The sequence below is a fragment of the Carassius gibelio genome, chromosome A3 (genome assembly GCF_023724105.1).
Source record: "Carassius gibelio isolate Cgi1373 ecotype wild population from Czech Republic chromosome A3, carGib1.2-hapl.c, whole genome shotgun sequence".
NCBI lineage: Eukaryota > Metazoa > Chordata > Actinopteri > Cypriniformes > Cyprinidae > Carassius > Carassius gibelio.
In genome coordinates this window covers 28,238,163-28,261,116 of record NC_068373.1, presented here as the reverse complement: position 1 = coordinate 28,261,116, position 22,954 = coordinate 28,238,163, and the positions used below count along the sequence as shown (strand labels likewise).

General features: G+C 37.1%; 4 protein-coding genes across 6 annotated transcripts in view; 1 reads left to right on the top strand and 3 right to left on the bottom strand.

Moving 5' to 3' along the window:
• Positions 1-5,420, bottom strand: LOC127955861 (RNA-binding protein with serine-rich domain 1). 2 transcript variants are annotated; one of them, XM_052553493.1, is made up of 7 exons: positions 5,260-5,420; positions 4,051-4,206; positions 3,780-3,965; positions 3,583-3,688; positions 2,856-3,009; positions 2,005-2,146; positions 1-559 (listed from the first exon to the last, which is right to left on the bottom strand). In XM_052553493.1, the coding sequence occupies exons 1-7, from the start codon at positions 5,403-5,405 to the stop codon at positions 430-432; spliced, it is 1,020 nt and encodes a 339-aa protein (XP_052409453.1). In that variant the 5' UTR covers positions 5,406-5,420; the 3' UTR covers positions 1-429. The 2 variants fall into 2 exon arrangements, with proteins under 2 accessions (XP_052409453.1, XP_052409454.1); XM_052553494.1 differs by having other exon boundaries at positions 1-535.
• Positions 5,381-9,928, top strand: LOC127955793 (uncharacterized). The gene is made up of 4 exons (XM_052553488.1): positions 5,381-5,583; positions 6,584-7,229; positions 7,917-8,063; positions 8,461-9,928. The coding sequence occupies exons 2-4, from the start codon at positions 6,633-6,635 to the stop codon at positions 9,328-9,330; spliced, it is 1,614 nt and encodes a 537-aa protein (XP_052409448.1). The 5' UTR covers positions 5,381-5,583; positions 6,584-6,632; the 3' UTR covers positions 9,331-9,928.
• A 641-nt stretch (positions 9,929-10,569) lies between these two features.
• LOC127955906 (NAD(P)(+)--arginine ADP-ribosyltransferase 2-like) overlaps positions 10,570-22,954 on the bottom strand; it is a 28,834-nt gene continuing 16,449 nt past the window's right edge. The window contains exons 1-3 of one of the 2 annotated variants that reach the window (XM_052553531.1): positions 11,793-11,956; positions 11,495-11,599; positions 10,570-11,419 (exon numbers count right to left, since the gene is read on the bottom strand). In XM_052553531.1, coding sequence (XP_052409491.1) covers positions 10,679-11,419; positions 11,495-11,545 — 792 coding nt within the window. In that variant the 5' untranslated portion in view covers positions 11,546-11,599; positions 11,793-11,956 and the 3' untranslated portion in view covers positions 10,570-10,678. Of the gene's footprint in view, positions 11,600-11,792; positions 11,957-22,954 lie in introns of those variants that run through there. The other variant, XM_052553539.1, reaches the window with a different exon arrangement.
• On the bottom strand, positions 15,240-16,635 carry LOC127955915 (NAD(P)(+)--arginine ADP-ribosyltransferase 2-like). Its single transcript, XM_052553552.1, has 3 exons — positions 16,466-16,635; positions 16,225-16,329; positions 15,240-16,149 (listed from the first exon to the last, which is right to left on the bottom strand). The coding sequence occupies exons 2-3, from the start codon at positions 16,273-16,275 to the stop codon at positions 15,424-15,426; spliced, it is 777 nt and encodes a 258-aa protein (XP_052409512.1). The 5' UTR covers positions 16,276-16,329; positions 16,466-16,635; the 3' UTR covers positions 15,240-15,423.

The following is a 22,954-nucleotide window of genomic DNA, read 5'->3' as shown; positions in this document are numbered from 1 at the left end:
TTTCAGTTGTTAAACTGGTTTATTGATTTTCCATTTTCAATCTTACATATCATCAGATTTTACAGGATTAGGTGATGTTCTTCAGAGATGAATTTTGTGGAACTGTAATAGTTTGTAATATCAAAAGCAATTTCGGTGAACAAATGTTAACATTTGGCTAAAAAAAAGTTTGCTCTTCTAACCCCTTGAACAAACCAGTAAAAAGCTGTATTTCTCAAAAAAAAAAAAAAAAAAAAAAATGGCGCATCAAGCACAAACACAAAACCAATAAAACAATTCACCCTAACGTCGATGTTATAAAACATGGCCTTCACATACAATCCTGAGGTACTAGAGAAAAGGAAAACATCTGGACTATTTATGTGTTGTTTTTAACTAAAATATGAGCAGGCCAAAAAGACAAGCCATGCGTGAGAATGCAGCGTCTTGCTAACGGGACGAGTTGGAACTGGAGCGGGAACGATGTCTCCTACGACCCGGAGACCTGGATCGGGAACGTCTTCTCACGGGTGAGCGGCGTCGAGGAGACCGAGACCTGGGAAAAGGACGACTGTCAGCTCTGTCAAAGATAAATCACACACAAACACACACACTCTAATTAACTGATAAGACACATAAAAGGCAGGAAGTCTGTCTTCCCTGTGAAGCATGAGGACGAATAAACAGAAATGCCATGTGAAAGGACAGTTATTCACAAACAGATGTGAAGAGTAGGGGTGTAACGGTTCACAAAATTCACGGTTCGGTTCGATACGATACACTGATGTCACGGTTCGGTTCGGTTCGATACGTTTTAGATACAGCAAAATGTAAAAACATCTCAACTTTTCAGAATGCCGCAAGCGCACCGCGGGTCATGTGACAAGAACCAACCAATCAGCTTCATCCTTTCCCGTAACAACGTTGAGAGCTCAGCCAAGATGAAGGAACAGCTGATCATAGTTGTATATGGATTGCAATTTTGAAATAAATTCAGTAGCAGAGCTACTGCAAGCGATTTTTAGAGCTGCAAATCCATTTATCCTTCGCTGAAATTTCCGCGTCTCATGGAGAGAGCACGTCATTGTTGCTTAGCAAAGACAGACGCCTCAGGAGAAAGACGCGCTTAGCGTTTTCCATGCGTTTTTAGGCACGATATGTGAACGGCCCCTAAGGCGCTCGCTCACTCAGCACGCGCTGAAGGCTCGTTGCAAAATGTCTAATGCATTTAACAGACCAGAAATATAAGATCCTAAAATAACCAACAGGTCTGGTGTTTGGGTTGGATTCCCTGTAAGCTATAGTGTCTAAATGCTGCAGGGATAGTTTGCTGCGTGCATGTTTCTCCTTTTTTTCGTCTTTTCCCAGATAGTACTGACGCATATATCCCAGATATTCCCGCTGGTTTTTTTTTTTTTTTTTTTTGTAATCCCGCTGGTGTACCCTGTCATGTTGCAGATGCGACATACCGTTGTTTTTTTATCCACCACTCTCTTGCCATCACCATTATAGCTTAAAGGGAATCCAAAGTGCACCCAAACACCAGACCTGTTGGTTATTGGAGGATCTTCTCATTTCTAGTCCTATTGGCTATTTTGCAACGAGCCTTCAGCGTGTACTGAGTGAGCGAGCGCCTGCTGAGTAGCCTAACATAAACATATAAGATGGTGTTTTTTTTCTTCTTCGGGAGTGTCAGGGGCGTTGCCTGTTACGTTGTTTGGGTTATTGGGCTACCTTGTTGAACGCATATCATTATATTTCTTTCTCTCTCTCTTTTTTTTTTTTTCAAATATAATTAATTACTCCAACGAACCGTTCGGTATACATAATGCGTACCGCGTACCGAACCGAAAGCGTCGTACCGAACGGTTCAATACGAATACGCGTATCGTTACACCCCTAGTGAAGAGAGGACTAAAATTGAATTTAGAGTATTGTGAGAGTATTGGGCACAGATTGGTTCGTATCGACCTGCACAGAAAACACAACATGCCAGCAGGACTAAAATGTATTAAATGCACCAACCTTCTCCTCATGCGAGGCGGCGTGCGGCGCCACATGGGCGGCGGCGGAGGCATTCGGCGCGGAGGGGACGGTCTTCTCGGGACTGGTCGTATCCTCTGGGCCAGGACAGCTGTGGCTGTGATTTCCTGACCGTCGATTTGACCTGAAGACAGCAAGAGAGTTAGAAACCCCATCTAGTGATCCAACTCACTGAACACTATGCTACTTAGCTTTATTATAACATTTAGTTTAATTCTTTACATTTTTTCTGATTTTACTTGAATGTCTACAGTTTTGGTCATTTTCTTTGGTCTTTGATGTTTTGCTTTAAATGTCTATTAGCAGGGTTTCTAAAGGTACACTGAAGACATTTTAAGAACAATTAAAAAAAAACTTAAAAACAAGATTAAAGGGAAATATATCAATACGTTTTGTTAAGTGTTAATGTTAAAAAGGATAACAATCAGTAATATTAGCAACACTTCAAAGTCCAACCAATTTTCATTCGCCTTTCAATAATTATATTGAATTATACACAAAAAAATAGCTTAGAATATAGAATAGAATCTTTTACGGTCCATTCTGATAAACTTTAATTTTATTCAGTTTCTCAAAACAAGACTTCAAATCATCAATTTTGCATCTCAAATTAAGACCCACAGAAACCCTTTTATTTTTAATAATTTCTATTTCACTATTAGTTTGCTATTTTAGTACGTCAGGTTAAACTGAAAATGAGAAATTATGCCTTGTTAACTAGCTAAAATAAAGTTTTTGTATCATTTTATTTCAAGTTTAATTTTTTATGGTTTTAGTTAATGATAACAACCCTGCAAGTGATTCAATTCAGTAGTTTGTTTATCCACACATACCTCCATCCATGTGTTTCAGGGCTTTCTGCGCGTCCTCTGGAGACTCATATTCCACATAAGCGTAACCCTTCGACAGATTCGGGTGTAAACGGTCCGGAGGCATGTCAATCATCTTGATCTTGCCATAAGTCGAAAAGATCTCTTGAATATGTTCCTAAGACAAGTGCCGAAGCAGATCAGCAAAAATCAATACAGCAGAGATGAGTACTGAAGAAAGAATAAGGACTGGTACATTTTAGTTTAAAACATCGTATGTCATTTATGAATATACATTTATGAATAATCCAGAATTGTGTAGCTTTATTTAGCACATAAACAGCTCTTAATCGAGTCCAGTTTTTTGTGTAGCCTGCTGAATTTGGATCATGGTATTCAGGTGCAACAAAATGTTTGCAAAAAGTAACACATGATATCTAAAATTTTGAATTATTTTATTTTTAATCATATTGGAATCAAAACAGGGAATCGATAATTAGAATCGGAATTGATAATATTCAAATAATACCCAAGCCTACATGAGACCACTGGATGGAAAAAAAAAATGCATGTAGTATCCTTAAGAAATGCTAAATAAAATGGCAACATACTTTTAATGTATTTATATTAACAAATTAAGCATGTTTAACTGCATTCGAATTGATGTTATGTCGTTATATTTCACTGGTATTTACTATACAAAGAGAACATTTATAATACACACAGAACATTGCTTGATCTTGAACCGTACCTTGGTTATGTTCCTGGTGAGTCTTCCCAGATGAAGTTTGGTGGGTTTGGGGCTCGGGCTCCTCCTCTTCCTCTCTTTATCATCAGTCCGTTTTTGTGATTTGGACCTGGTTAAAAGCAGTACGCTTTGTTTTCTTACCATTACCTATTTAACATCATTTGAATAAAGTGTTCGGGGTCAAAAAGCCCAGAACCTACTTTGATCGCGAGCGGCGCCGGTTATCGTGGCGCCGGCGGCTCGGACTGGGAGACCCGGAGGACCCGGAGGAACTGGACGAACGGGAGGAACTAGAGGACCCGGAGTGGCTGGAACCAGAAGAGGAGCTGGACCCGCTGGACGAGCCCGAGCTGGATCCAGAGCTGCTGCTGGAGCTGGAGCTGGATCTGAGGTCGAATGAGACACACTTGATTAAAAAAAGGTGAACGTATCTCATAACTAACATGAAGCCTGAGCTGCAGCCCGTCTGACCTGCTGCTGCTGCTGCCGGTGGATTTGCTGCGGCGCTTGCGGATCTTGTCTCGGCCGCGCTCCTTCTCCGCTCCCTCTTTCCCAGCAGTTTTCTCCTTCCCTCGTTCCCTGGGTTTGTCCTCTGAACGCTCTCTGCGCTTGGTCGGTGATGGAGCCCTGCGTCAACAAACAAATCTATGGAATCACATTCATTTAAAACAGCCTGTGCCTCCTAAACTAGTGAGCTGTCACACTCAGTGTACCATTGGTTTGACTCTTAACAGCTTTTTCCTGTTTAGACCACACCATGTGCTTGAGGGAAATAAGGACACTTATTTAAAACACTAAATATATACACTCTTACATAATGTGATTAATAAATGATGGAAATGATTAAACTTATTATTAATAACCACTATACGCACTACAAAAAGTGCATTAAATGTAACAATCTGAGATGACAAACAAACAGTTTGATTCCTAATGATGTAACAGCTGATTTTTTATTATGATATTGTTCATTATTACGGTTTACATTTTAGTCATTGAAAGTTGCATAAAATTGTTTGTTCTTTATAAAATTAGATTTAAGTATTGCATTGTAAGGTGTATATTATGCATTTATAAATGTATATTTTTCGTGCACAGTCATTTAGAGCAAAATGTTAAGATTATTACTAAGTTGCTAATTTATTATGAAGAATACCATGGCTCATGATTAAAAAAAAAAGATAGATAGATAGATAGATAGATAGATAGATAGACAGACAGATGGTAGATAGATAGATACCAACTTGTTTTTGTTTCAATGCAGCGCACTTCATATAAATCGAAAGCTGATAAAACAATCGCTTTAATTGAAATAAAATATTTAATAAAAAAAATACGTTATTCACCAAATACATTAAACGTGTACGTTACTTTAAGAAATGGACTGCATTAAAATCCCGGCCTTATAAGAAAAAAAATATATTTTATTATATATAAGTAATATGAATCCTTAACATTTGACGGCTTTGTTTATTTTTCTCAAGTCACGTTTATTGATTCAGTTTATTTCACGCGCTGAGCTAATGCTAATCCCGCTGAAATTGAACCGGATTGGGGAACATGTCGACAATTAATAATAATAAACGGTGCTAGTATATCTCTGCGTGCACTCAACCTCATATATTACACAAAAGTGGCTAAGTATTATAAATATTAATTAAAATAAAGACTCAAACTTACATGATGAATGAGCAGAGCGCGACACACTCAACGCCGAGCGTATCTAAGGTCGCGTCTTGTTGACGCTTGCGTGAGCACGCAGCCGTGACGATGTTGATCCTGCGACAGGCGCACGGAGGCGGGGCGTGTGTTAATGCAATGATCATAAAGTAAAGAAGTAATGTGCGCGTTACAACCATAGACTGTATAAAAACAAATACAACGAGACGTACTGTTGTTGTGTTGACATTATCAGACGCACGTTACGGATATACACGGATAAACTCTAATATGGAGCAGATCGTCGCTTTAAACATAAATAGCAGAAGAGCAAAGTCGCAGTAGGTGAGGAATGCTGGATTTCCATTGTGTTTTTAGTGCACTTCCCCATGCATTGTCGCTACATGGATGTAAACTTGCTTCAGCTCGCTTCTGGGTTTTTTTTTTTTTTAAGGGGCAGCTGGTCTAACCTTTGTTTTTATTTTTTATTATTATTTTTTTTTTAAGAAAACCTTAAACCAGTCTAAGGTGCTTAGCTGATCCTGGTGGTCTGTTTTCCTGGTGTTTGTCACCCTGGCAGACCAGATAGCATTACTGTTGGGAATATAAACAATAATTCAATATATAATAACAATATATATATATATATATATATATATATATATATATATATATATATATATATATATATATATATATATATTTTTTTTTTTTTTTTTTTAAGAAAACCGAAGGTGGTATTTTGGTATTGCATAGAAATGGTATTGGTATAGATTACAAAATGAAATGGAAATAATGAGTATAAAAATGATATAATATGTAATATAATTAGTGCTGTCAAACGATTAATCGCGATTAATCACTTCCAAAATAAATATTTTTGTTTGCAAAATACGTGCGTGTGTACTGTGTATATGTATTATGTTAATATAATAATTTCATTAATCATTTGACAGCGTTAAATGTGTGTGTGTGTGTGTGTGTATACAATCAACATATAATAATAAATTATATTTATCATCTAAATCCATTCAGAGTTGGTTTTGCGTGAGTGAGTGAGTGTGTGTGTGTATGTGTGTATGCAGACTCACACACACACACACACACACACACGTATTTTGTTATTTTATTCTAGCTTTATTCTAACGTTTTATGTCCATTAGCAATATATATATATATATATATATATATATATATATATATATATATATATATATATATATACACATACATACATACATACATGGAATTCTTAAAATTCATACATTTGTGGACATAGCCTTTCATTCTGAATCTGAACATAATTTTCTAGATGATATCACTTTTGTTTTTGACGTGATTTCAGGATCTGCTCGAACCAGCCGGCTGTTTAGCATCAGTGCTGTGGTCTCAGCATGGGCAGACTGGACGACGCAGCCAAGCGCAAGGTGGTGGAGCTGAGGGAGGCAGGTTTGAGCTTCCGTAAGATCAAAGCCGTGCTGGAGCTGGAGAACATCAAGGTGTCTGCGCAGGCCATCTATCTTTTCCTGAAGGAGTTTCAAGGGAAAGCTCGAAAGGAGGATGGAGCGGCTGTGAACAGCAGCAATCTGGTGCAAACGGCAGCCAGAGACTGTGCCAGCTCTGAGACGCGGCCGGCCGGCTGGAGTGATCAGCAGCTGAGGAACCTCCTCCGAGAGGCTTCTCGAGTCACTGCCTCCCAGCAGGCTGGATCGTCCTCGGATGCCAGAGGAGGACGGTCTTCCAGAACGGGTTCGGCAGGTGTTAGTGTGACACAAGGTGGGGAGAAAGATGAGGACATCCGGATTGTAAGTGTCACATCATTGGCACAGGGCGCTCAGCACGCTGGCGTCCAAGGGCCGCGTTCAGGACTGGGAACGGGAGCAATGAGTGCTGCTAATCATGTGAGACGGCGACACATACCTTCACCTGCCAATCCTGTGCTAGTGGCTCGTAAACGACTGCTGGATAAGGCTCTGCTCCACAGAGCACGGGTGGGTGGAGTCTACTAGCATATACATACACCACTGCTCAAACGATTGGCCTCAGTGAGGTATAAGATATATCAGCATGGATGCATTTAAATGTATTAAGAGTAACAGTAAAGACATTCATACTTTAATAAAAGTTTCTATTAAAACACAAAATGCTGTTCTTTGAACTTTTAATTCAGGGAATCATGGGAAATTTTTTTAACAGTTTTCAAAAAAAAAAATGAATTAGCAAAACTGTTCTCAACATTGATAATGATCAGAAATGTTTAATGATTTCTGAAGGATCATGTGATTCTGAAGACTAGAGTAATGCCTGTTAATAATTTGAATATTTTCATGATAATTAAGCACATTTCACCTCTAACTTTGATGACTATAATGCATAGAAGTTATTTCATAACAAAATTGTATTATTATTAGAAATTGTAATGTATTTGTGCATTATGGTATTAGTTTTTGAACATTTTTCAGTTATACATTTTTTTATTTTATTTCTTTATTATAATTCAAATCATATATTATATGACTGAATTACAGTCATCATTACATGGTAATATACTTCATTAAAAAAAGCGATGCAAAAAATCTATATATATTTATATATAATTCACAGAAGACATTTTCTGTTATATAATATTTATTTTCCTTTTTTTTTTACCTTTAATAACTTGCATGTGTTTTGTGAAGGTCAGAGACAGCGTTCCTCCGAGCGGCCCGCAGGTGTCGCTGTCAGTGAGACGAGACCCGTCCTCTTTCTCTGGGTCTGAAGGCAGAAAGCTTGCGTTACCTCAGACAGCTTCTTATGACCTGACTACAGCCAGACCTCCGAACATGGTGAGTTATCAAACATCTTCATCAGTCCAGTACGATTATTATTAGAGAACTGGTCACCCCAGTAAACCTGTCACCAGAGGAGAGATGTCATTAAAGAGTTATTTTGATTTGAAGAATACTAGAACACACAAAACAATGATGTAGGAATAAATCCTTTATAATGAACAACAGTGCAGTATTTCAAAAGTATTTGTACATTTAGATTTCATAGTGACTGTAAGTGTCCCACAACCAATATCCCGAATGATTTTACATTTATTTAATAAAATATAATAAAAAATGTCATGTTAATAATAATTATAATAATGGTTAAATTAATAAAGTATAATATATTATTAATATAATTATTCTCATCAGTATGGGCTTAGTACGGCTTAATACGATTTTTATTTCCCAGAGATCCTTGCACCAAGGAGCCAGTCCTCATAGGAGGTGGATTCACCAGCGGGTCAGCGTTCCCGTTCGCGCTCCTCAACACTCACCACGTGTCAGCATCCGCCTCCCTGCCCCATCTACTACCGGGACGACGTCCCAAAATCCAGCCCCCCCTGCACGGGTTCAAAACGTGAGCAACCAGCCCTCACCTCCTCCCCAGCGGAGCGGCCTGGACCCTGGAGCCGTGAGCAGCCTGCAGGAGCAGATCCAGCTGTTGGGCTCCGAGCTGAGAAGTTTGGGACTGGCGCTGAGGATGATGGTGGACCATCAGGGCCGACTGGAGAGAGAACAAGCCCAGCAGACTCAAGTCCAGAAGCAGATCCTCAGCACCCTGCAGAGTCTCGCATCCAAATTCGAGCCTCTGCAGTCCGCGTCTGCACCAACGTTACCCGTGTCTTGTTCCCTGGCCTCCTCTGCACCCTTCGGGCAGACTGCGACCGGTCAGGGCGCTTACGCTCAGTGCAGTCAAGCTCACACACGATACAATGAAATCCATGATTCTGGTCTGGAGAGCATTGATGTGTTTTCTCTAGACCAGCTCAGCCAGCCTACCATGAACGGGTTTCAGCAGTGCCCGACCTCCGGGGGACCCCCGTTCTCCCACGCTCAAGCGCGCACGCCGACTTTCACGCAAACATTCGCACCCAGTGCACTTCAGTACACTCAGCCGCACACAGACTCCTTCACAGGGATGGATAATAAATCAGCAGACAGGTCCTCCACCAGTGCAGACGGGTCGTTCCAGGCTCGTAGTCCTCCTAAACAGTCCTCTAGTCTTCCACTTTCACCCCACGAGCCCGAGCTGAACATCATTAAGGTGGAGAACGTCTGAGAAATAGCGGAAATCTGGATTTCACTGTATTTTATTGCACACAATCAAACAGTTTTAAACCATTACACTTTCCCCTGCTTTCCATTTGTGACCCTGGAGCACAAAACCAGTCTTAAGTGTCAGTTTTTCGAAATTGAGATTTATACATCACATAAAAGCTAAATAAATAAGCTTTCCATTGATGTATGGATTTTTGTTAGGATACCACAATATTTGGCCGAGATACAACTATTTGAAAAGCTGGAATCTGAGGGTGTAAAAATATTGAGAAAATCACCTTTTCAACCAAAGTTGTCCAAATGAAGTTCTTAGCAATGCATATTGCTAATAAAAATATATTTTTTGATATATTAATGGTACAAAATTTGCTAAATATTTTCACAGAATATGATCTTTACTTAACATCCTGGTGATTTTTTGGCATAAAAAAAAAAAAAAAAAAATCTAAACTTTTGACCCATGCAATGCATTTTTGGCTATTACTACAAATATACCACAGTGACCTAAGACTGAAGTTTTGTGATCCAGGGTCTCATTTAATTGTATACAGCAATTTTGCCTTTTTATATGAAAAGAAAATAAATATCAGTAGACATGGTTTGTCCTGTTATTTTTGTATTTTTAAATTTCTGTTGATTCTAGCACAGCATCAGACCACAGTATCAATACAAATGTGTCGTAAAATACTCATTGGTTAGGGAAATGAAAATCTGAAAACATCAATAGTTTGTTGGATTATTATTAATTAATTAATTAATTTAATTTTAGAGTTTAATTCAGGTATGGTCTATTTATAATATTTTATGCAGAAATGTGTTTTAGAAACATATATTTTATCATTAATGGTAAAAGGAATATATATAAAAAAATGCTTAGAAAAAAAGTAAGTATAAACAGTGCTGGTTTGTATTTAACCCAGTATTGTTTTTGAGTGTACAAGCCTATATAAGAAGTATTTGTGCTGTCGGGACACTATATTCTTCCATCATTCCTCTGTGCATTGCATATTTGTAAATGAAGAAAAGATAATCAGCTTCTGCTATATGTTGTAGAAGGAGTCATAGCAAATCATCCTTTAGCTTGAGCATCATTTGCTATGTGTTGACTAAACCCAATGTTTAGGCTGGTAGCTTCTATGGTCTATTTGCCTATAAATTGACTGCACACCAAGTTATAGTATTTTCCACATATGTGGACACATTGACAGATGAATGAAGAAAAGAAAATGAGTGACAGCTGTTGCAGTGTCTATATGCTTTATTTCATTATGTAAAATCTGTTAACTGACAAAGAATTATTGAAGAGGAAATAACAGAAAATGTGGAACTGACTAATTCAGAGCACTTTTTCAGTAAAAACCATTATACATGTTTGGTTTCTTGAATAGAGCACAGTTCAGGTTACTCCGTGTTCCAGTGCTTTTTAAAGTGTACACAGTATCACACCAGAGATTAGGCTGATATTTTTTCATCCTGACAGCGGTGACCTTAAACTTCTCGTATGGAGGAATCAGCACCTCTTTCTCATAGGGATACTTCGAGTATTTTGCCACATCAGCTCCTTCACACGTGTAGATTTCAAAACACGATTTAGATCCAAAACCTCGTGCAACATTATAATCAGTTGAGGATGAAGCAAATGAGCCGAAACGAATCTCTTTGTTCAGAACATACTTATCAAATTCAACATTTGTACCTCGAAAAGTATACCTGCATCCATTCTGTGTTTTCTTCAGAATCTGTAACGCATCTGTTAACAGAAAGTTAAGGGAATACCATTTGTATGTCTTCGATTCGTACTGTTTTCTACCGTAACGATTGACAGGATTGAATTGCTTATATATATTATTATCACTGTACACATAAATGGCGATTAAATGGTTCCTTGTCAGGTAACCTATTGGGAACTTGATAACATTTTCACCCACTTTCCAACCAATTTTAAATTGCGGTGAGCTATTGATTTCTTTCACTAGATATTTTGTCTTCACCAGGTATGCCATTTTCGATTTACAGCCCATAAATTGGTCATCAACTGAATTCAGTGCCATATCCAGTTTCACTTCTGAAACAGCAGCTGCTCTGTGATCCTGCAGCAACAGGAATCATAATGATCAATCATCAGCATTCATGTCTGTAATATTCATACTAGAACACAATCTTACCTGTCCTAGAGCAGCTAAAATGAGAAGAAGAGCTTCAATGATCAGCAACATCTTGATTCAGTCGAATCCCTCAGATTCTCTAGTAGATCTAGTGAAGAGCAGATGCTGGAAGAAAACCAGAGACACAAAAGTATTACACAAATAATAAATCTATTACTTCAGTGGGAATATGTTGCACAATCATTTTCTTAATTAATTCCTTGCACAAGACAATTTGTGCAACTGGTATTTTCTGCAAATTAGCAGAAATTATAGGTTACAAAAGGTTATATTATGAACCTTTATAATATTAACTTACTTGAGAATATCGTTGTCTCTTTTTGTCAATTTTCCGAAGCTTAACGATGAGAGGAGATCAGAAATTCAGTCGCTCACAGCAATGATGGCAATGACTCTTCAAACGATGTAGAAGGTGGATCTTTATATCACTGATAATATGTGTGTGTGTGTGTGTGTGTGTGTGTGTGTGTGTGTGTGTGTTTTAAGAAGTAATAGCTTTATCTGGTTTGTGTGGTTTCAAACTGGACAGGTGAACATTTCAACATGATTTCTTGAGAATTCATAGTAATTGTATGCAATGGTGAATTTGCATGAAAATGTGCAATCCAGAGAAATGAACCGGATGTCCCATCTTTAACAACAACCCTAACTCTGAGCTCAAATGAAATTAATAAAGGAAAGTTTTTGTATTAAACAGCTTGAATGATTGCATACAAGAATGATCATGCAACATCTGAGATGAAAATGGGTTTTCAAGCATCAACAAATAAAAGAGTAAAACAGCTTTACATTCCCCCCCCCCTGTTCATTAGAATATATATATATATATATATATATATATATATATATATATATATATATATATATATATATATATATATACACAGTGGGGCTCGAAAGTTTGGGCCCCCTTTGCAGAATCTGTGAAAATGCAAGTAATTTTCAAAAAATAAGAGAGATCATACTAAATGCATGTTATTTTTTATTTAGTACTGTCCTGAGTAAGATATTGTACATAAAAGATATTAACATTTAGTCCACAAGACAAAAAAAATAAAAAATAAAATACTGAAATTATTAAAATAACCCCACTCAAAAGTTCTTAATACTGTGTTCTGTTACCTGATGATCCTCGACTGTCTTTCTGTTTTGTGATGGTTGTGCATGAGTCCCTTGTTTGTTCTGAACAGTTAAACTGAGCAGCGTTCTTCAGAAAAATCTTTAAGCTCCTGCAGATTCTTCAGTTTTCCAGCATCTTTGCATATTTGAACCCTTTCCAGCAGTGACTGTATGATTTTGAGATGCATCTTTTCAGACTGAGGACATTTGAGGCACTCAAACACAACTATTTAAAAAGATTCAAACATTCACTGATGCTCCAGAAGGAAACAAGATGCATTAAGAGCTGGGGGGTGAAAACTTTTGAACACGATGAAGATGGCCAAATTTGTCTTATTTTGTTGAAATATAATTTTTTTTCATTTAGTTCTGCCCTTCGTAAGCAACAGAAGATACTTGTATGTTTCCCGGTACACAAATAAAGTACAATTTACCTTGAGCTTCAAATTCCAAAAGTTTTCACCCCCCAGCTCTTAATGCATCTTGTTTCCTTCTGGAGCATCAGTGAATGTTTGAATCTTTTTAAATAGTTGTGTTTGAGTCCCTCAAATGTCCTCAGTGTGAAAGGATGCTTCTCAAAATCATAAAGTCACTGCTGGAAAGGGTTCAAATATGCAAAGATCCTGGAAAACTGAAGAATCTGCAGGACCTTAAAGATTTTTCTGAAGAACGCTGCTCAGTTTAACTGTTCAGAACAAACAAGGGACTCATGCACAACCATCACAAAACAGAAAGACAGTCGAGGATCATCAGGTAACAGAACACAGTATTAAGAACCAAGGGTTCCCAAACTTTCGAGTGGGGTTATTTTAATAATTTCAGCATTTTTTCTGTCTTGTGGACTAAATGTTAATATCTTGTATGTACAATATCTTACTCAGGACAGTACTAAATAAAATATAACATGCATTTACTATGATCTCTTATTTTTTGAAAATTACTCATATTTTCACAGATTCTGCAAGGGGTGCCCAAACTTTCGAGCCTCACTGTAGCAGAATTCAGCCTGTACATTTAGGCTGAATTCTTCATGCTCTCATGTACATACAGATCGAAAAGGTTTGGAAAACATCTTGTTTTAAAACCAAGACTTGCTGTCAAGAGCAGAAGAGATAAGAACGGTCTCTGCTGTGTCACTGTGTTCGTGTGGGAAAGAAGTGATCAGTACTGTGCAAGTCATCGAAACCTATGAAATGTATGTTGTAATTTTCGGGTGAAATATACTTCTTCTTTTTTTCTTTGATCGGCTCTCATCTGTTTACAAAAGATAAGAATGTTGAAATCAAAATATTTGCTTTAGTTGCCATGACTGTTGATCAAGCCTGCTGCCAAAGTTTCCTCTTATTTCTGTTCTGGGCTGAGAAAGCCTTTCTCATTTCTCCCATCATTTGACACTTATAATGTAGATGTTACATATTGCACTTTAGAAGCATAAATATTTGAGAATGGGTTTAAGGCATTTATTAATTCACGTGAATGTTAATTTGCAATTTTTTTTTTTTTTGCAGTGTTTTATAAGAATATATTATTTCAGTCATTCAGTCATTCTACATTCTACTGTACTAATTTAACATTTAATTCAGTTTTACTTGCCATTTCTTTGTAACTAACTGAGAAGTTTACTAGCAAGTTCTGAGGTGGAATTATTTCTATGCCAGTTTTTTTTTTCAGCGTTGGCCTACTATCCTTAACTGTTCATTCATCTTCATTCGTAATAATTAATTTCAAATTGAAATATTAAAATGTATTACTATGTCTATTAATTAAAATTATTAACATTCACCAAGATTAAGAAATGTTGAAAAAAAAGTTATCTTTATTTCATTTTAACTCTTGCATTAAGTAATGTTAAAATGTAGAACATTGTTGCATTAAAGGAACTGTTACGATAGCTTATAAAGTTATACGTACTAATTTTTAAAGTTTGGAGTCTGATTATTGACTCTAGGTTCAGTTGTCAACAACAGAGATGAATGTAAAATCAGGTTATCATAAAAAATAAAATAAAAACGATAAAGGAGCAATTATTTTTTTCTCAAATGACTTGGAAATATGTGACCTTGGCCCACAACACCAAGGGTAAATTTTTCGAAATTGAGATGTAAACATCATCTGAAAGCTTTGCATTGATGCATGGTTTATTAGGATTGGACAATATTTTGCTGAGATATAACTATTTGAAGATCCGGAGGGTGCAAAACATTTAAATACTGAGAAAATCACCTTTAAAGTTGTCCAAAATAAGTTCTTAGCAATGCATATTACTAATCATAAATTAAGTTTTGTTATATTTACAGTAGGAAATTTACTAAATATCTTTACTTAATGTCTTAATGATTTCAGGCAAATAAGAAAAATCTATTATTTTGACCCATACAAAGTATTTTGGCTATTGCTACAAATATACCCCAGCAACTTAAGACTGCTTTTGTGCTCAAGGGTCACATATGTATTTTATACTGCATATGAATCTTAAATTAATCTAGTAGTTATCACACTACTGCTAACAGTTACATAAAACTAAAAAGCAATTCCTAAACTTGTTCAGTGATGTGATGCAAAACGATGTTAGTATAAATGAAGATAAGAATTAGAGACACATATTTATTCACTTTAAGGACACTGAATTGAGTCACTTAAAATAGCTTTATTTCATCATGTGAAAATGATACAAACAACTTGTTTTCTGACAAAGAATTACACAAATTATGAGGAAAAAATGATAGCAATTTGTGTGGAACTGATAATTAAATCATGTAAATTCAGAGCACTTTTATTATTATTTTTTTTTCAATGCAACACATATGTTTTTAGCCTTTCTTGAATAGAGCACAGTTCATGTAACTTGTTCTTCCAGTGCTTTTCAAAGTGAAGACGGTGTTACACCAGAGATCTTTATAATACTGTTTCGTCTTGACAGCAGTGACTCTAAACTTCTCATACGGAGGAATCAACACCTCTTTTATGTAAGGATACTGAGAATATTTAGTCAGCTCAGCACTTTCACAAGTTATGATTTCAAAGCAAGATTTGGTTCCAAAACCTTGCGTTACTTTACGATCGAGAGAGGAGGATGTAAATGAGCCGAAACGAATCTCTTTGTTCAGAACATACTTATCAAAGTTAGCTGTAGTACCACGATAAGTCTTATAGCATTTATTTTGTTGTTTCTTCAGAATCTGTATCGCATCTGTTAACAGGAAGTGGAGTGAATACCATGAGAATGTACCGTCTTTGTACTGTTTTCTACCGTAACGAGTGTCATCATTAAACTGACGATATATATATTTACCAGTGTACATATGAAGAGCGACTAAATGATTCCTTGTTAACTGATCTTTTGGAAACTTGACAAAATTTTCACTGTTTTGCCAATAATATTTGAATTTAGCTGAGTTTTTCATTTCCTTTTCTAGATATTTTGTCTTCACCAGGTATGCCATCTTCCCCTTACAGCCAAAATACTGGTCATCAACAGAATTCGGTGCCATATCCAGAGGAAATATCGGTTCTGAAACAGCAGCTGCTCTGTGATCCTGCAGCAACAGGAATCATAATGATCAATCATCAGTATTCATGTCTGTAATATTCATACTAGAACACAAGCTTACCTGTCCTAGAGCAGCTAAAATGAGAAGAAGAGCTTCAATGATCAGCAGCATCTTGATTCAGTCGAATCTCTCAGATGATCTAGTAGATCTAGTGAAGAGCAGATGCTGGAAGAAAACCAGAAACAAAAAAGACTTTTACAAATACTGAATAAAATGTTTAAATTTGTATATGACATATAGCAGAACTGTTTGAAATAATGACTTAAGTCTGTGATGTTCACTAATGGAATTGTGATATTACCTGAGAATATTGTTGTCTCTTTTTTTCTGATTCTGTTTTCTTTTTTTGTTATTTTTCAGGATCGCATGGACAACGATGAGAGGAGAAGATCAGAAAAGTCAGTTGCTCACAACCAGACGACAATGACTCTTCAAACCGTAAGATGAGGGAAATGTGGCTTTTTATAACGCTGATTGTGTGTGTTTCTGTGTGCGTATATATCTGATTTCGTAATAATTGCAAGTAATGGTGAATTTGCATGCATTTGTTCATGAAAATAATAACCTAAGCCTGACTTTAAAAAAAAAAACAACAACAACAACAACAACAAAAAAAAAAAACTGGGTTTTGTTTATCAGCTTGTATCATTGCATAAACATTATATACGTATCAACTTGTTTTGTAGATTCTTAAAAATATGCATTATAAGATTTATTAAATTGATCAAAAGACATTTTGAACATAAAGACATTTGCATTGCACAGAAGATTTGTATTTCCAAAACATGTCGTTCTTTTGACCTTTCTATTGATCAAAGAATCCAGGAAGAATCCACAAAAATATAAAGCAGCACAGCTATTTAGAACCTTGATAATAATAATTAAATGTTTCTCGAGCAGCATATTAGAATGATTTCTGATCATGTGACACTGAAGACTGGAGGAATGATGCTGAAAATACTATTTATAATAATAATATTTAATTAAATTACTGCTTTTATTGTATTGTGGATCAAACAAATGCAGGCTCTGTGAGCAGAAGAGGTCGAAAAGGTACAGAAAGGTCATTTGGTTAGTATTTATGTGAACACTCAATCAGATTCTTAAGCAATCACAGAAAGAATGATTGTGAAACGTGCAAAAGTGCAGCTCTGAAAGAAGTGACATTACATTTTTTTCCCAAATAATTAAAATGTATGTTGTAATCTTCTAGCAGGACACGTCTGTTCTCAGCAGATAGCAATGTCAAAATTAAGGTCATTTGCTGTAGTTCCTAAAACTCAACTTTTGATCAAGTCCAGCACACAGATAAACTCCACTCAAATTGTTTTCAGAATACATTAACATTTTGTTTGAATTATATTTTGATCAGCTCTTGGTACAGTAAAGGATCTGTTTTATATTTTTGCTCGACTGACTGTGCACAGTTTTTAGGTTATTAGAGTTCAAGGTTAGACGTATGGCTAGTGACAGATCCAGCTCATTTATAATCTGTGCCAAACCTCAAAGTAAGAGCCTAGGAATACATAGAGCAGGGGTCCCCAAATCTGGACCTCGAGATCCACTTTCTTCCAGAGTTTAGCTCCAACTCTAAATCAAACCTGTACATCACTACAGCAGGTCGGTGTATTTTATCCAGTTTGGAGCTAAAAGTCTGCAGGAAAGTCATGAAGGATAAATGTAAAAATAAATTGGATTTAATGATATATACAGTACTGTGCAGAAGTCTTAAGCCATTAGTATTTTTTTACTAACAAAAAAGTTGAATTTAACTTTTTCTGTACTGTGTCTGTAGGAAAAATAATTTTACTTTTGTCATTAATTGTAAAAATGCAGTGAGATTTTTGTTTGCACAAGGAGTTTGAAAACTTCCAGTGCTCCACACAGAGATCTGTGTAAAATAATGGCATAAATAGATTGTGTCAATCAGATTGTATTTATCAATTAACTTCTATTATGATATTCTCCTTGATTCCTTCAACTCAAAAGTTAAGAATGTTATTGATGATATTGCTCCAATAGCCAGTAAGAAAACAAACAGACAGAAATCAGTTTGGAGAAGATCAACAGCAGTTCAGACTATGAAAAGACAATGCAGAAAAGCAGAGCGGATGTGGAGGAAGACGAAACTTTAAATACACTATAGCATCTATAAGTAGAGCCTTCATGCTTTTAATGTGAAACTAGCCACAGCTAGACAGAATTTCTTCTCAAACCTTATAAACAGTAACTTAAATAACACTCGTACTCTATTTGCCACTGCTGAGAGACTGACAAACCCTCAAAGTCAGATTCACAGTGATATGCTCTCAGACAGCAAATGCAATGAGTTTGCATCTTTCTTTTCTGAGAAGATCATCAATATCAGGAAGGCGATTAGCACATCCTCAAGTAATGCAGAGGTCAGAAAGATTCGGCCAAAATATCAAAAAGATACTATACCTATTTTTGAAACAATTGAATTCTGGAAGACATAGTGCAGCACCTAAAATCGTCAACCTGTTGTCTTGACACACATCTTTTTTCAAAAGTGTGCTTGACTGCTTAGAAGCAGATCTCTTAGAAGTGGTGAATGCCTCACTTCTTTCTGGGACATTTCCAAACTCCCTAAAAACTGCAGTTGTAAAGCCCCTCCTGAAAAAGACCAATCTTGATAACACAATTTTGAGCAATTTCAGACCAATATCTAATCTTCCTTTTACAGGCAAAATTATAGAAAAGGTAGTTTTTAAATCAGCTGAACAAATACTTAAACTCAAATGGATACCTGGACAATTTTCAATCTGGTTTCCGACCACATCACAGCACAGAGACGGCACTCATTAAGATAATAAATGATATTCGCTTAAATTGTGACTCTGGCAAAATATCGGTGCTGGTATTGCTAGATCTCAGTGCTGCGTTTGACACAGTTGATCATAACATACTACTAGGGAGACTGGAAAACTGGGTCGGGCTTTCTGGGATGGTACTCAAATGGTTCAGATCATACCTAGAAGGGGGAGGCTATTATGTGAGTATAGGAGAGCATAAGTCTAAGTGGATGTCCATGACCAGAAAGACAAACTTCAGTAACAAAGAGAAACATGCAACATTTAACCAGTTAGCAGTTAAACATTTAAAAAAAATAATATTTGTGTTTCTTTAATAAATGAGTAAAACGTTAAAGAATCGATATGCACAGCGGCCAAATTTTCCCTTTGTTGTAAACATTATGATCACAATGAGCTTCTGCCTAAAATTAATTTAATGTAAGCTAACTGTGTGATTCTGTTATCTTCAACTGTTAATTTGTGAAATGAACATTACTTGGACACATTCACTTCTGCTTTGTGATGCAGACACATGCATTGCATTGAAAAGTGCTGTTGATCGGTGTGTTTCTCAGAAAGTTTTGGTTAAAAATGTTTTTGTATCTTCTTTTGAATTGAAACCTTGAAAAGTGCAGGTCTATGATTTATTTTTTAAAGTCAGTTATAATTTTTAATCATCACTCATCTGATTTCAACAGATGCCTAGATGTTGGAATTAATGTAATTTGCTTTAGTTCCTAAATCTTGTATTTTGATCAACTCCAGCTCTATACACATACAAATGCCACTCACATTGTCTTCAGAAAATGTTTGGACTGAATTATATTTTTGATCAGCTCTCCTCAGATTGATTGGTTTTGTCTTTCAGCTCTACTGACTGCACACACTTGTGGATTATAAAATCAAACTTCTAAAAGAGATCAAGCTCATTAATAATCTGAGCCAAAGTTAGAAGTAGTTAAGTGCTGAATAATATATAGAGGGCTGAATCATGTACATATCCTGTTGTAATAAAAACAAATAATAATAATTTTTGAATTAATTTTAGACAATGACCAGTAGGTGGTGCTGTTTCTACAGAACATCAAAGCGTGACAATGACAAGGCTTCACTTGTCCACACATTCATATAGTGAGTGAATTCCCTAAATTATCTTTCGTGTGTGTACAGAAAACTACTCACTGACCAAAGTAATATAACAACTCGTTATGTTCTGCAGTTTTAACTAAACCAACGACGATGTTTAATAATAAATAGTAAATACTCGCCCACTATTTCTTGAACCAGATACTCGTCTGGACTCAAAAAGAGTGAATCCTCTCATCTCATCTGAGAATGCAGCACTTGTGAAAGTCTGACCTGTGTAATTTCAAGTAGAAAAAAAAAAACTGTTTAATTCCTGTCTGTCTATTTTGAGTAGGACTCATTTATAAATGCTTAAGTATTTTTCAAGTGCTTACACTTAATAGTTGTTTAGTGAACGTGATTAAATTGAGATAAGCTTTCATGTAAAAAAGTTCAAGTTCATGTAAAACGACTTGAATAATGGAAAGTATTGTAGAAAAAACCTAATTAATTGGAATTTCTCAATTTACTACTTAAATAAATCATTTTCATTTAACTAAAGACCCATCATTGCTCATTTTGTAAAGCAACAGGGTGTGAGTAAAGCTGCCCACAACAGAACCACAAGCTGCGCTCTTCTGCACAATGAAAACCACAAAAACTCCAACATGTCAGAAACACTTCTCAACCTCATAATAAAATCGAGTTAAATTGAGATTGAGAAGTTCAATACACTTAAATGTATATAAATGTATCTCTCTCTCTCTCTCTCTCTCTCTCTCTATATATATATATATAATTTACATATGCAGGTGCTGGTCATATAATTAGAATATCATCAAAAAGTTGATTTATTTCATTAATTCCATTCAAAAAGTGAAACTTGTATATTATATTCATTCATTACACACAGACTGATATATTTCAAATGTTTATTTATTTTAATTTTGATGATGATAACTGACAACTGAGGAAAATCCCAAATTCAGTATCTCAGAAAATTAGAATATTGTGAAAAGGTTCAATATTGAAGACACCTGGTGCCACACTCTAATCAGCTAATTAACTCAAAACACCTGCAAAGGCCTTTAAATGGTCTCTCAGTCTAGTTCTGGAGGCTACATGATCATGGGGAAGACTGCTGACTTGACAATTGTCCAAAAGACGACCATTGACACCTTGCACAAGGAGGGCAAGACACAAAAGGTCATTGCAAAAGAGGCTTGCTGTTCACAGAGCTCTGTGTCCAAACACATTAATAGAGAGGCGAAGGGAAGGAAAAGATGTGGTAGAAAAAAAGTGTACAAGCAATAGGGATAACCGCACCCTGGAGAGGATTGGGAAACAAAACCCATTCCCTTTGAGATTCACAAAGAGTGGACTGCAGCTGGAGTCAGTGCTTCAAGAACCACTACACACAGACGTATGCAAGACATGGGTTTCAGCTTCGCATTCCTTGTGTCAAGCCAGTCTTGAACAACAGATAGCGTCAGAAGCGTCTAAAGACAAAAAGGACTGGACTGCTGCTGCTGCTTGAGGTCCAGTGTAAAGTTTCCACAGTCAGTGATGGTTTGAGGTGCCATGTGCTAGTGTTGGTCCGCTGTGTTTTCTGAGGTTCAAGGTCAACACAGCCGTATACCAGGAAGTTTTAGAACACTTCATGCTTCCTGGTGCTGACCAACTTTATGGAGATGCTGATTTAATTTTCCAACAGGACTTGGCACCTGCACACAGTGCCAAAGCTACCAGTACCTGGTGTAAGGACCATGGTATCCCTGTTCTTAATTGGCTTGCAAACTCGCCTGACCTTAACCCCATAGAAAATCTATGAGGTATTGTGAAGAGGAAGATGTGATATGCCAGACTCAAGAATGCAGAAGAGCTGAAGGCCACTATCATATAACACCTGAGCTCTCATAACACCTGAGCAGTGCCACAGACTGATCGACTCCATGCCACGCTGCATTGCTGCAGTCATTCAGACAAAAGGAGCCCCAACTAAGTATTGAGTGCTGTACATGCTCATACTGTTCATGTTCATACTTTTCAGTTGGCCAATATTTCTAAAACTCCTTTCTTTGTATTGATCTTAAGATATATTCTAATTTTCAGAGATACTGAATTTGGAACTCTCCTTAGTTCCTTAGTTATAATCATCTAAATTAAAGAAATAAACATTTCAAATATATCAGTCTGTGTGTAATGAATGAATATAATATACAAGTTTCACTTTTTGAATGGAATTAGTGAAATAAATCAACTTTTTGATGATATTCTAATTATATGACCAGCACTTGTACATATATATATATATATATATATATATTGTGACGAGTCAGCTGCCTCCTCCCTGATTGTCACCGGCACCCCGTCCTAAATCGCCGCCCTTCACCAGGCTCCCGACTGGAGTGGGTGTGTGAGAGGAGGGGCGCTGGACGAGTCAGGGCTGGCGGCGTGTGATGGGGCACACCTGATGTGAATGGAGCCTTATCCCCACCGCTGTTTAAAAGCCCAACGTGCCTCTCCTCAGGAGACCGGTCTCTTCCCCGTGCATGCACACTGGTGTCCTCGTGGGTCCAGGAAGGGTGCGTTGAGGGACTCCCGCGCCACCAAGACGTGAGCTGCCGGACCCGCGATCCGGATGGGAACCGCACCCATATACACGGCCGACGGGCCAGGATGCCGGGCCGTCCATCCCCTACCAGCGCCGCGGCCAACGACAGAGACGCGGCCGCTAGGAGAAGCCGCCGCCCCTCACGCCCCGGACCAAGGAGGGGAGCGCGTGCGGCCGCCGGACTCCGCCCCTTGCCTGGACCCTTCCTCGATGAACACTGCCCGACCTACACAAACCCCGCAGCACGACGAGGACACCAGATTCCCTGTTATTTTGGACACTTTCCCCCTTTGGCCAC